This window comes from Accipiter gentilis, chromosome 1 (assembly GCF_929443795.1).
Source record: "Accipiter gentilis chromosome 1, bAccGen1.1, whole genome shotgun sequence".
In the NCBI taxonomy this organism is placed as follows: Eukaryota; Metazoa; Chordata; class Aves; order Accipitriformes; family Accipitridae; genus Astur; species Astur gentilis.
The window spans coordinates 33,077,997-33,091,620 of record NC_064880.1 but is presented as its reverse complement, the minus strand read 5'-3'; the positions used below and the strand labels follow the sequence as shown (position 1 = coordinate 33,091,620).

General features: G+C 37.0%; 1 protein-coding gene across 5 annotated transcripts in view; it reads right to left on the bottom strand.

The window, feature by feature from the left end:
* The window catches only part of LRP2 (LDL receptor related protein 2), a 134,374-nt gene that overhangs the window by 83,902 nt on the left and 36,848 nt on the right, over positions 1 to 13,624 (bottom strand). For all 5 annotated transcript variants that reach the window (XM_049806542.1, XM_049806551.1, XM_049806569.1 and 2 more), the window contains exons 10-18: positions 11,698 to 11,826; positions 9,848 to 10,017; positions 7,350 to 7,573; positions 6,361 to 6,567; positions 4,590 to 4,792; positions 3,813 to 3,953; positions 2,649 to 2,852; positions 1,572 to 1,764; positions 263 to 388 (exon numbers count right to left, since the gene is read on the bottom strand). In XM_049806542.1, the coding sequence (XP_049662499.1) occupies positions 263 to 388; positions 1,572 to 1,764; positions 2,649 to 2,852; positions 3,813 to 3,953; positions 4,590 to 4,792; positions 6,361 to 6,567; positions 7,350 to 7,573; positions 9,848 to 10,017; positions 11,698 to 11,826 (1,597 nt within the window). The remainder of the gene's footprint in view (positions 1 to 262; positions 389 to 1,571; positions 1,765 to 2,648; positions 2,853 to 3,812; positions 3,954 to 4,589; positions 4,793 to 6,360; positions 6,568 to 7,349; positions 7,574 to 9,847; positions 10,018 to 11,697; positions 11,827 to 13,624) is intronic.

Below are 13,624 nucleotides of genomic sequence, written 5' to 3'. Positions count from 1 at the left end.
ATTAGGAAGCACTAACACTTTCTCAAATAATAATCTTAAACCTGACAAGAGGCTATTGTGGGGAGGGATTCTGGGCGTGTGAGGGATTCTGAGAAAATCTTACATTTTACAAGGCTTTTCAACAAACTGAAAAATAAGCTCTTCAATACAAAAGTGCCAGTGCACGCAGTCTGACACAATTCCTTTATTTTTAATCCCTAACAGTTTAAAGGAAGAAACACATTTGCTCAGAAAGTTTCTCTGTCTTCTGTGTTGTCCTTACCTCCAGTCAATGGCTAGGCCATTAGGCCAGCCTAGCGTTGTATTCACAATTGGCAAGGCATGGGATCCATCGCTCCAAGCCCTCATGATTTTTGCAGGACGGAACCAATCTGTCCAGAATATATACCTGAAAGGACACATCAGAAGTCACATAAACCCAATGATATAATGTAATTAAACAGAGCAAACGTTTGAACAGCATTAACATTCTTCTTTGTACCACATCTTCACATACCTTTAAAAATACAATTTTATGTTGAACCTCTCCCTCTCCTCAATCAATAGTGGTACCAACAATTAATATTTATCCTGTGCAAAACAACTTCCAAAATCTTTGGAAGTGGTCTGTCCCTTTAGATAGAAAATATCCATAACTTTGTTGAAATTGTTAAGGATTCCATTTAAGTACTGACAGGGAAGAAGAATCAAGCAGAAATGCATTTTCCAGGTAATACTTGCAGGTAAGCATGAATATTACAAAGAATTTTCTCCTGATCCTTTTGACTTATGCCTATAGTCAAAGAGTTAAAGCTAGCGTTAAATAACTTTACAAAGCAGTGAACAAAAAAGGTTGGGATACCCAAGGGTCCAAGTTCAACACTATTCTTACGAAATTACTTCCAAAATAGTGTATTTGGTTACTAAACATGAAAGTTCAATATCCAAGACTTAAGAAATTCAGTAGTATGGCAGTAGGAAGCTTAACTATGCTGTGAAAGAAACACTGTTTTGGCATGGCCAAATAACACAGAGTATTGAACTTGAAGTTAAGCATTTCCATCAGAGAAAAGCAGGGCTTCATTTTATATACACAGAATCACATATTGTAAGGTCTGTATCAAATACAGCTAGTAGTATCAAATATGTTTCAAATAAATTCATCTAGGAAAAAATAAAGGAGCCAAGGTTAGCATTCTGGGAACTGAAAGGATATTAAAAATAATTTAGAAAACTTTCAACTATAAGAAATAGCTTTCTAATCTGAGTGATACAAAGAAACAAAGTTCTTTTGCCTGTTCATCAACACACAGGAGTAAAAGAAAAAAACCTGGTGCTTTTAAAGAGAATTCTTTTGAGTGCTTCTTTCTTCTGGAATCTGTATCACCTTACCCTTTCCTCTGGGTGCTGAATTCTAGGCCAGAATAAAACACACAAAATAAAGACAAGAGAACTGAAAAGAGATGGTATTTTGGAAAAGAACAAAAATCCAAACAGAAATCCAGAATGAGATGTAAACCTAACCTCACCAATTCTGCTTAAACCATCTATTTGGTTGTATAGTTTGAAGTGAGAATCAAACCTAAACTTACCCAACAACAGGATGAACCACTATTGATCGAGGATTATTTAAATTCTGAACAATAGCTCTCCTAGATTTATCTGCCAGCCTCATCACACTAATGCTCCTGTATCGAGGGTCTGTCCAGTATAGATTCTTTGAGATCCAGTCAAAGGCCAAATCTTCAACACTTTCCACTCTATTAGCGGTCAGGATTTCTCTTCCTAGAATTTAACACACATGATTGTAAGTGTTTAGGAACAGAGGAAATAACATGAATGCAATATTCTGTTCACAAAACTAGTGGCTTCCCTTTGTAAAAATGCTGCCTCTGTGCTACTTAATACAAAGACCAATAACCAAGCAGATCTGGGGGGGGCCCTTTGCTCCAGGCAAAGGAGGTGTATGTTCAGGAACACACACCCAAAAGAGGAGAAATAAAGACTAGCCAAAGATGAGAGAAAACTCTAAGTTTACACTGAGAGGAGTTTTATGAATGAAGGTCATTAACGTCAGTGCCATAAGGACATCTTGCTCAACAGCCAGACCTCACTTACTCTTCGGATAGTAATGGTCAGCTGCAGTCTACCATTACCCTGACCCAAGGCAGTAAGCAAGCTCAGAAGACTATATGCTCACTTAATATGTATTTAATTATTATTATAAATTGGAGAGAAACATTATTCATACTACCACAAACAGGACTTCCAAAAATCTCACCACTGTAATGTTCTTTTTCTATATCACAGTATCCTAACAAGCATCATGCTTGCCGGATAGGGAAATTAAAAAGAGAAACTCAATTTCATATCACTGAAAGGCATACTAGTCTGCATAAACAGATTGGTGATGACAAATAATAGTTGTGAGAAGTGCTACAAATAGTTAATTCTCAAACACATTTAGCAAGTTTGTCAAAGAACAGGAGACTTCAATGAGCTTAACATGGGTTGAACAAACATTTTTGGCAAACATTTTCCAGATTACTGGGGTGACACTGAGATTTATCTGTATATCTCACAATGTGACTTTTTGTGCTTCTTTTTAGAAATATATATTCTGCTCTCCTTACCACAATTTCTCTACAGTTCCTAAAACTGATTCTCACCTGACCCATCAGTTTTCTGTTTATAGATCATGTCTTTACTTGTGTCTGAAAAAAAAATGGTGTCATCCTGAGCACAGAAGTCAATTCCAACAAAGTATGAAGGGCTCCCTGTTACAGGTATGATCACATCTTCCTGGGTAGAGAGATTGAATGGGATCCCCCGCACTGCCAGCTGGGATGAAAACAGCAGGAACTGCTGCACAGCTGCAAAAGAACAGATCAGACACAGTCTTTACTTATTCACAAGGTGAGACTTAATTAATTAACTGTATTATTTAAGTAATTAATTAACTGTAAAGCTTTATTTTCCTTTGGCAACACTAATAGCCTGGAAATAGAAAAAAGAATGAGAAAGTAGGAATTTAAATACACACAGACCTAAAAACTGAAGAAAAAACCAAAACCCAACCAAGAATATTACGTGATGTGGTCAGGCATTCCTCTTGCATTCTTACTGTCGTCCTAATACACCTTTACAGAAAACATCATCCCTATGGAAGCAGAAATCATCTTCTGTGTTCACCTCTTTACAATCATCTATAAAAAAAATAACTCACAGGCTTTGTGGAGCCAACATATAATCAGACTATATCTAAGCTAGCCAGGTAAATGCATGGTTAAATAGTAAAACTATAGACAACATACCTGGCTTAATTTGCCAATAGATACACATGGTGAACCTCCCATCAGTGACCATTCTGCACTTGAACAGGAAGCAGCAGATTGCTGATGGAAGCCCACAGCTCCAAAACTGAAACTGTTATTCTTGCCATATGTGTTCAAAGGGACAAGACCAACCTAATCTGCACATTACTGCACAGGAAAGCAGGCTTACATGTTCAAAATAATGCAAAATCTGCATATGAGCAAGCATTCATGCTTGATTTCAGGACTAAGAGCTTAATCATACAGCTGTCTACACATATTCCATATCTAACTCTCTTAAAATGCTCATAAAAGGTAGTGAGTTTAAATTGTTGTGGCTTGAAATGATCACCAGAAATGATTACATTTAAAGATGTCAACAAGAGTTGTGATGGAAAAACATGAAGTGCTTGGCATATTGAACCCACAAAGCTACTGAAGAGAGGAAGGATATTCTAGAAATAACTCTAGAGCTAATGGAATAGTGTTATTTTTAACAATCATAAGGCATTTTCCTACCAACACAATGTCGTCCATCTGCATGTAGATCAAAGCCCAGTATACATCTGCAACGATAACCTAGTCCATCATTATCTGTTTTGTGGCTGAGAACACAGATTTGTTCACATCCCCCGTTATTACTTCCACAAGGATTTCTTACTGGAAAATAATACAGATAGGATTATAACTTCATCTATTAACCTAATGGCATCATTATCTTGATTTTTTAGGATTTTTTCAACATCCACAATAAATCATGTGGACTCTGTAGGAACTACATCACATGGAAATCATACACCACCAGTTCTGCCCTGGAATGTACTGAAATCACACCAGAGCTAACTGGCATTCAAGGTATTCAGCTGTGTACAGAGATACTCAGCACACAGCATTAAGGCCATAACCTGGGCTATAGTTTTCTGCATATAGATCTACTTCAGAATTATATCTCACAGAATTCATTCACACTGGTAGCCTTTTCCAACTGCACCTTCATTGCACTGTTGAGGAAGAAAAAGTCCCTAACACCAATACTGCTCATAAGCACAAGGTTGACTCTTCCAAATATCAATACATTTAATAAGGTCCCCCGCTCCAAAAGTTGCATTCAACAGTTCATTAGCTATGGGAGCTGGATGAAACACTGTGTGATAAAAACCAGTCCAGTTTTACAATACAAATTTCTGTATTGTAATTATTACTTCTTTACAGCAAAATAACAGTGTCTCATAATTTTTATCAACTTTTGGTAAGATAGTTGCTAAACCTCCCTTAATAATCTACTTACTGTCTTACCATATGGCTGCCTGGCCGCATGGTAAACTGTCACTCCATAAGGTCTCAGTGAAGACTGGTAGATCACTTGAGGGTTAGATTCTGAAAACTTGTTAGCTTTCACCACTGCCATTTTGGTCCAATCAGTGAAATAAACATTGTGTTCAAATAAAGTGATTCCATATGGATGAGGAATCAGTGAGCCTCCATGAGCTATTGTTCTCCTGTTATAAAGATGGTTCTAAAATTATTATCTAGAAAATAACTTTATTAACAGAGGAAAGGATACAGGAGTATTAATTCATTCACTGGCATTTGCTTCTACATAGAAGCTGCCAAAGTACAAATGAAAAAGACCAAATGAACTGAAGAAATGAAGGTAAACATACAGGGTAAATAAACGTAAAAGATACAGCAGTGAAAACAGAGCAATCAAAAATGTTAGCAATTTCCAAGAAAACACAGTGAGTAAAGACAACAACTCAAAAATGTATTAAAAGATTCATAATTACTGACAGAAAGTTAGAGAAAGAGACCAAACAGAGGAAATGAAAGACATCTGTAGCAATTTGAAATATTCAAGCAGCTTTGAATGTATAAAAACCCCACCACACTTTCTTTGGCTTGAACTAATCACCCATACAAAATCAAAGAAAAGCAAGTGCTAATAAATTGTATCTATTCTATGCACGATATTGTGACAATAGTTTTATGGATAAATGTTAGGAGATAGAGAGACACATTTAAGTCCTCACACAATACATAACAATAACACTACAATATTATTTTCATGGAGTCATGAAGGAAGGTCTACAAAATCAGATGAATTCTACAGCTCTACTCTAAGAGTTTCCCAGGTGATATAGGTTCATGCAGTAGGCATGCAAGATGTGACACAAGTGGACAGTAAGCTATATTTTAACATTCTTTGCAGACTATGCCATTGGCTCTTGCCCACGTGCACAACATCTACAAGATTTTTGGTGTTGCTGTGAGTGGTAAGTTTTTATCTCCAAAACCTGGAGATTTTACTAAACACACTTTTGTCTTACCCTGATAAAGGATCAAAGATACCAGCATTCTTTTTATAACTTTGTAAGTGAAAAAATACATTAAGCAATAAGCCTGTCCAATGATCAGAGGACTGTTTTTCAAGTCAATATGTAGGAGGCACGCTAAAGGGGACAATTTTTTTCTTGTGCTTCAGTAACAGAGATTAATCACAGATGCAGAGATAAGCAGGCTCCTGAACACTATACTACAAGACACAGTCCCATAAAAACTCAAGGACTCCATTCTTGCATGCTGTGATATAGTTTCCCCAGCATCACAATAGGGTGAGTGATGACTTAATTTCTGACAGCAAAGATTTATAAAATGTAAGAAGAGCACTTGATACCCATTACAGAAAGTGGTGCTTTGGAGTGGAATATTTCAAATAAACTCATTCATGAAAAAGATGCAAAGCAATGATGATGGAAGACAGTGTATATAATTCAAAAATAATAAAAAGCAAATGCTATAAAAACGTGTACTGTAGTGGTGGACTATAAAAAGTACATTATAATATGAAGTGGAATAGGTATTCAAGGTAGAAAAAAGACAAAGAATGATGGAGGAAGTAAGGATTGTCTAGAAATAGCATGACACTATACATATGAAGGTGCGTCACATTCATTATGCTGTAATTTTCATCCTTTGTGTATCTCATTTTGTTAGACAAATCTTTCTTTGAACTAGATACAAAATAATCAGTGTATCTGTAACCTCCAAGGAATAATATTTCTCCTACCTTTGAAGCCCATCATAAGTTACAGTCTCAATGTAATCAAACCGGCTGTCAACCCAGTAAAGTCTCTTTGATACAATATCCAGAGTTATTCCAGCAGGCCAGCCTAATTTTGTTTTTATCAAATCCTGACGGTTTGTGCCATCCATGAAGGCCCTTTCCACTTTAGGATCACCAGACAGACTATCCCAGTCTGAGAAAAACAAGTAACTATAGAGAAAAAAAAAAAAAAAAGTCCCATGTTTCCTTGAGATTCTACAAAACACCAGCATTTTACATGGAATTTAAAACTAGCACCCTTTCAGGACAGAGCTTGATTCTCAGCTGGTATACTATGAAAACACACTTTATACCTCCTGCCCAAGAAGTAATTTGCATTTGCTTTTATAGAATGAATCTAGAAAGAAACATGCTTTCACCCATAAGACCTTCAGAAATACTGGAGTGTCCTTAGTAAAATACAGACTTAAGTGTGCGGCCAGAAATAAACCAGTGAGAAACAGGTGCATCATGAAAGCAGCATCCATCACTACAAGTTGCATGAAATTCCTGTTCCCATTCTCTGAGGATCCAAGTTTTCATGGCTCACATATATTTTTGACGCCTGTTGGGTTGGGAAACACTAGCTTCCCTGGCTTCACTCCACCATTTTATTTCAGATAGTAGAAGGTCTGTGGATGGTATCACAACAAAAATCTTTCAGGATAATTTCTACTCTTCTGCAGGGCAATTTCACAGTTCCCCTGTTTTCAGAGCTGCTCATGCACATGCAACACTAGCAATACGAGATTCTGCACATTGGGAATAAAAGCAGTGCACAGCCCTCCCATAACAATTTAAGGTTTAGAATAGATTAGGATAGAATGTAAAAGTTTAAAACATTTGATATCTGAATCTAAAATGACCACCCTAGCTATTTCTTAGTTCTTCTTTTGCATGAGAATAAAGGAATTTCTGACAACTTTTACCATTACCTGACATGTATCACTTACCCAACAGTTGGATCAAGTGCTATTCCTCTAGGATTTCCAAGATTTTCAGCAATAAGAGTCACACGGTTTGTTCCATCCAAATTAACCATATCTATTCTGTTCACACTGGTCTCAACCACGTATAGTTTATTGTTAACCCAATCCACTGCTAGATTTTCGGGTGTGTCAACTGAAACATTTAAAACTTCTTGGAAATCAGAGCCATCGATATTAATAGAAAAAACCTGAAAACAATACAAATATTGTCAGTGCCCACATGATGTTTTGCTAATCATAAGACACACAGCACTTGTCCTTTATCATCACATTGAGCACAGATCCACAATTGGTCACTAGATACAACCAAGTCACCCATTAAGCTATGCCTTAGCTTAGAGATTTTTGGCAAAAATTTGGAAAACAATGCAAAAACTACAGGAAGCTTGCCTTCAACTAGCATTTCAGCAAAATGGACAAGGTAACAGACTAAAACAGCCTTGTGCTTCAGCAAACATGACAAATTGCTGTACAAATTAAAAAAAAAAACAAAAAAAAAAACAAAAAAAAAAAACAAAACAAACCAAAAAAACCCAAACCAACATGAGGAAAGTGCATCTTGCTTTACTGGAATCCAGCAAAACCTAGTATTTGCATTAATTGAAAACAAATGAACATGCTTTAGCAAATCTCTCATCAGTGACCAGAAACGACAGAGGGAGCTCTTACTGCACCAACCACTAAGGGGAAATTGCAAAGTGAAGAAGGGAAAGCTTGCCGTCCTGACAGAAAGGAGAAGGCTCAGCATTGCTTCTGGTCTCCTTAATTTAAGGCTAATTTTAACAGCATCATGCTCAAGAAGAAATAGTGTTGTTATCTTAACAGCAAGCTCAGAGCTACAGGAAGCAAAAAGTATAAACGTGATAACTTTATATACGCAGTAATCATGTGTTTATAACACTGGGTAATATGAAAAGCTAGGAATCATTATCCCTTTTTTGAAACAACAGCATGAGGTTTGGAATGTATTGAAATGAAAATACAGATTATCACAAGTAAATATATGAAGGAAAAATTAAGAGCTGAAATAGTAGTATCATTTTAAATATCCTTCAGATCCAGGTAACAATAATCAAGCAAAACCATTTAACTGCCTATTCTGTTCTTTGGAAACTTTGTTGACGGAAGAGCTTATGGGTATTAGGTTATCAGACAGTACACTAAATGAGATAAAGATGACACAGAACACAACCCACAATTTTCTGGCTTAGTTTACATCTTAATCTACAAAAAAAAAAAAAAAAAAAAAAAGGACAACTAATATTTTTATTTTAAGACATCAGGTGGAAATATGGATCATATAAGAAAATTCTTAATGTCATTGTTTTCACTGGGGTATTCTAGCCAGGACTTAATTAGATTAATTAATCCTAATTAATTAATTAGGATTTAACTATATTGGGGCAGATGGAAAGCCAGTCCTGGCCATCTGGGGTGTGCAGTGAAAAAAAAAAATATTATCTTTTGTTTATACCTTTTACAGATATAGCATAAATCTCCTGTGTCATGAAATTTCAGATTTAACCCTGACTTAATTCAGCCACTGTCAATGCAATTGCAGTAATGGGAACCCACTGCAGTGAAAATAAAAATGCCAAGATTGTGAACAAGTCAAAAATCGTGCATACAAATCCTGTCCTACTTGACAGCCATGCCATGTGCTTTCCAACAGAACCAATGTGGCACTATAGTAGAAACTACAGCTTATGTGTAGGTTCAGAATAACAACAGTGACACCAAACTGATCCATACATGGTGTCAGCAGGAGGCAAGCCATAGATTCTCCTTCACTTTGCATGACAATCAATATGGGGTGAAGATTGTGGAGTTTCAGCATTTGACCTAGGACTTTTTTTGCTTCAAGTTATGCACAGAGAAAAAGAACAAGGGTGAAGTCCAACATTCACAAGGGTCTCCAGACTGTTTTTTAAAATTACTCTGTTTTACTGTATCTTGAAGATAACATATTTCCTCTTAAAAAAAAAAAGTAACAAAATATTGGCTCATTACACAAAATACTGTCAATATTTGTTATCCAAGCTCAATTACAGTGCCATTTGAAGTATATGAAGAAAACTGATTTTTATCATCTTGGACAGCACACAGCTTTTACATTTTAAATGATCATGTTTCAAAAAATTACCAAGAAAAATTTGTTCTGTTTTGAAAGAATGTCTACTATTTCTCTTAATTAGTTTTTTGGACTCCATCTCAAGTAAAATTAAAAGTTGCTCAAGACACTCACATATAATAGGATTCTTTGTTTAACATGTCACATGTAATAGTATAGCTTGAAAAATGCAGTCATTAACATAAAACATTTCAAGGAGCTTTTTTGTTAGAAAACAAAAATACAGCCAGCTTCTGCTCTCAAAAATGAAGGCCTATCAACACATTCTGCCTCTTGCAGTTCTTTAGTTCCACATACACAAAAATATATTCTTCTTGAAATTTATACCCACCTTATCTTGCACTGTATCGGTCCAAAAGATTCTGTGCAGGTAAAAGTGGAAGTCCACTCCAACTGCAACTCCACGATTCTGAGACTGCACCAAAGTACGAAAACTTCTTCCATGAAGATCTCCAATCAGTAAATCACGGCCATTAGAAAAAATAATTGATGCAACACCAGCTGAAAGCAGGGGTGACAAATATATGACTACTCTGCAGGCAAGCTATTTTGCAAAGGGGCATCGAAATATACACATACTGGTTCATACACACTGGACACAAAGGTTTAGATGCTCAGACTACAATCTGTACAAATGTTTCTATGTGAGTACTAACTTGCTTTGATTTGCCTTTGGTTTCTAGACTTGGAGCAAACCAGGGAGGAATATGTATTAAAAGCCCTACCATGTAAAACTTTTACAAAACCCCTGTGCATCTAAACCCAAAAAGACTATTTCTACTCTTCTATTTCCTTGCTTTAGCTCCTTTAAAGTATAAACTTTCTTAAGATTTTTCTGCCCCATAAGATTCAGATATTCCTTGATTCTAGAAAGCAGGCCATGTTTCTTATCTTTTTATGTACTTCTCTATCCTATCCAACTTTTTCATTCTCTCATCTCATCAGAAAATCTTTGCTGTATCTTACAGTAGAAGAAAGATTCCAGCAAGTCTTTGAAAGAAAGCTCACTTTCAAAGTAGATACCTGTTTAAAGGCTTGGTGTAAGTCTGACAAGAATATATTTAAGTCCAAATCCTATTCACCCTACACATAAAACTCTCTCCAATTAAAGCAAAAATGAATCCAGGGAAACTAATTTAGAGCAGGTATAAAATCCCCCCATTAATAATATAGAAAATCAACACTTTACAAACAACTCACTGGCCCAAAAGTCACCCTAATTTGAATGGAAAGCTTCTTGTGAAAAATTTTTCTGGAAACAGAACAATCTTTCCCAGTGCTGGCATATGCATGCCTTAATACAGTCAAGCATATTTCATTAGCTCAAAAAATTCCCTATTTTTTGAGGACATACTCAGAAATTTGTGAGATGGTGACTGCTCTGCAGACATAGCTGAAAAAAGAAGGAAGAGGGAGGGAGCTGGGCAGTTCATGCTTTTCTAGAAGCATGACTGCTAATCAGCTATGCCGAGCAGGGACTCCCATTCCCACTGAGTTCCTGCAGGCAGGAATACCTGCCTCACACAAAAGCCTGTTAAGCTATTACATCTCCACAAAGAAGGGCTTCCCAGGGCTGCTTTCAGAACAGAGCAGGAGGTGAACATCCAGGAGCAGCTGCCTACTGTTGATGAGGAACCACACTCCTTGTGAGGCAAGCGTTCTTGCAGAGTTGAGACTCTGGGACACTAGAAGCCAGAGGCATGGTAACCCTCACAGGCAAGCGTCTGATCTCACCATTCAGCAAACTCATCTTCTTGCATAGCACAGTCCTTCTAGAAAAAGTGAGGTTTCCTGATTTCTTGATCCCACCGAGTTCCACAGAGAGCAGGTCAGGAAACTGCCTCCCACAGGAGCACAATTTTGCATATTAAGGAAGCTCTGGCAATGACCTCCCAACTCTGCAGAAATCAGGAATGCTGAAAAAATGCTGGAGCCTAGAAGACATTGTTTTGAGGATAAGCAGCCCTGATAAGGCAGTCTGGCCCACCAGCCTACAGGTGCCAGCAGATGCAGAGTCTCTTGATTTTTGCTGATGTTCTGAATGCTGAACTTAAGTCCTTAAGGGCAGAGTTGTTAAAATCAAATACAGTTGTATGGCATAGCCATGTAAACTGCCCCATTGTATCTAGCTCTATCTATTAGTCGAACAACAGCAAGAGACTTGCACTGCTGCACACTAACCTGAAGTGTTGGCTCGACAATGTCGATGATGCTCTAGGAAATAACCTTCCACACAGTGGCACTGGTGATGTCCCACACGATCTTCACACAGCTGGTCACAGACACCCCACATTTTGCAGTCATCAAAATCTGTCAAGTGAATAAGGCATATTTATAAGCAAGCTTTTTATAAAAGGGATGCCATTATATTTGGGAAGCTCCAAGTCTGTCCTCTCTGCTCACTTTATAACTCTTTGCAAAACTGTGGCATGAGAAAAGAGGTTTTGCATGTTTTTCTACAGATGTTTCAATTTTCTGTTTCTGGATAACAAAACAACTGATGTTTGCTGCTCAGGGACCTACCCACACCCTCCCACCCCCACCAAAAAAACTCCACACCTGTCAGGAGCAGAGAAAAAGTCATTAGAAGGGATGTCATTGTCTACTTTCCACAATACAGAGTATGTCTATGCAGTATTCTTCCTGCAACAGATCTGTACACTTCATACACACACACTCTCAGCTGGCTTTAAGGCCGCTCTGAAGGGGAGCCTTACCTTTATGTTAGTGCAGTACTCAAGCTAATAAGTCCTGCTAAAAGGCAGTCTTTATTAGCTCAGGCTTGGTACCATGCTAACAGGTGTCTGATTTCCAATTAAAAGCTGGCTGTGCACCAGAACCAGCCAGCAAAAAGGACAAAGAAGTTCACTTTGACATGCAAAATACCATATAGGTAGAGTCTGCACCTAGGACGAGCCAGCAAGTTCTCACAGATGTGCTCTACAAGCAATTTCCAGGGTTGCTTACAGAATCTTTTACTTCAAAAATTGTGAAGTATTTAACTAGTCATCTTTTAAAAACAGGGATTTTTAAAATTCTGATTTTCTAAAAAAAAAATAAATTAAAAAACAAATATCAGATCTGAATACTGTCTGGTGTTTCATCCTATCTGCAGTTATTTAAAGCCCAGGAGATTTCTGACACTACTTAACACATGGCTTTGACATTAAAAGTCTGACCTACTTCACTTGAAAACCTGAGTACATTACATTGCTGGAAACTGGTAATTCTACTGTCAAAGAACAACAGAAGACTCACTGAGACTGCACCAGGTTTGCAAATATGTCCTTCATGTATTTCCCACATAAGAGTGGAAGAATGAAGTAAATTTTTCACCTGGAGTGAGTGCATTGATTCCTTCTCTCTATTATGAACAACCATGCTGTCATTGCAGCTCATACAGCCCTGAGCCACCCAGTAATCTCAAAAATAGAGATTAGAGACTGAGGACCTGGAATACTTATAATAGCACAAACACCATAGCTTGGGTTGAAAACCTGCAACAGATATTTACCCAGTTTCTTTTATTAGGCAGTGCTAAACTTCATGATTCTGAAGCTACTCTATTTCCAGTTACAGAGATAAATCATTTGTACTACCAAGGGTGTGCACTAACAAGTTACAACAGCTGCAGAATAGAAATGCAACACCAAAATACCTCATTTACCCTTACATTCTTGCAAATATTCTTCACTTTAATGTAAATAATCTATATATTGAAATGTCATAGGAGATACAGCCATTCCATAGTGCAAATACAAAGCACCCTTTTCATTTTAAAGTACAATGATCTACTGTCTTCATATAAAGCCACTTTCAAAAAGTACCAAACACTTCAGTATCATTAACTGTTTTTCCAGGCATACACCACCACACATCCCTGGACCAGAAACAAACTCTCCCCATTTAACCACTAAAAAGACCTGTAAAAAAATTTGATGATAAAACAGCCATCCAAGAATAAATCTTTTTAAACATAATCATGCTCTCACTACATCTTTAACTGTCTTATTGAAAGAGATCTTTATGATATCTCTCTGGTTTGTTTCTGTGTCACCATGCTGCCATTGTACAACTTAGATTTTAATTCTTTTGCAGACTCTTAAGA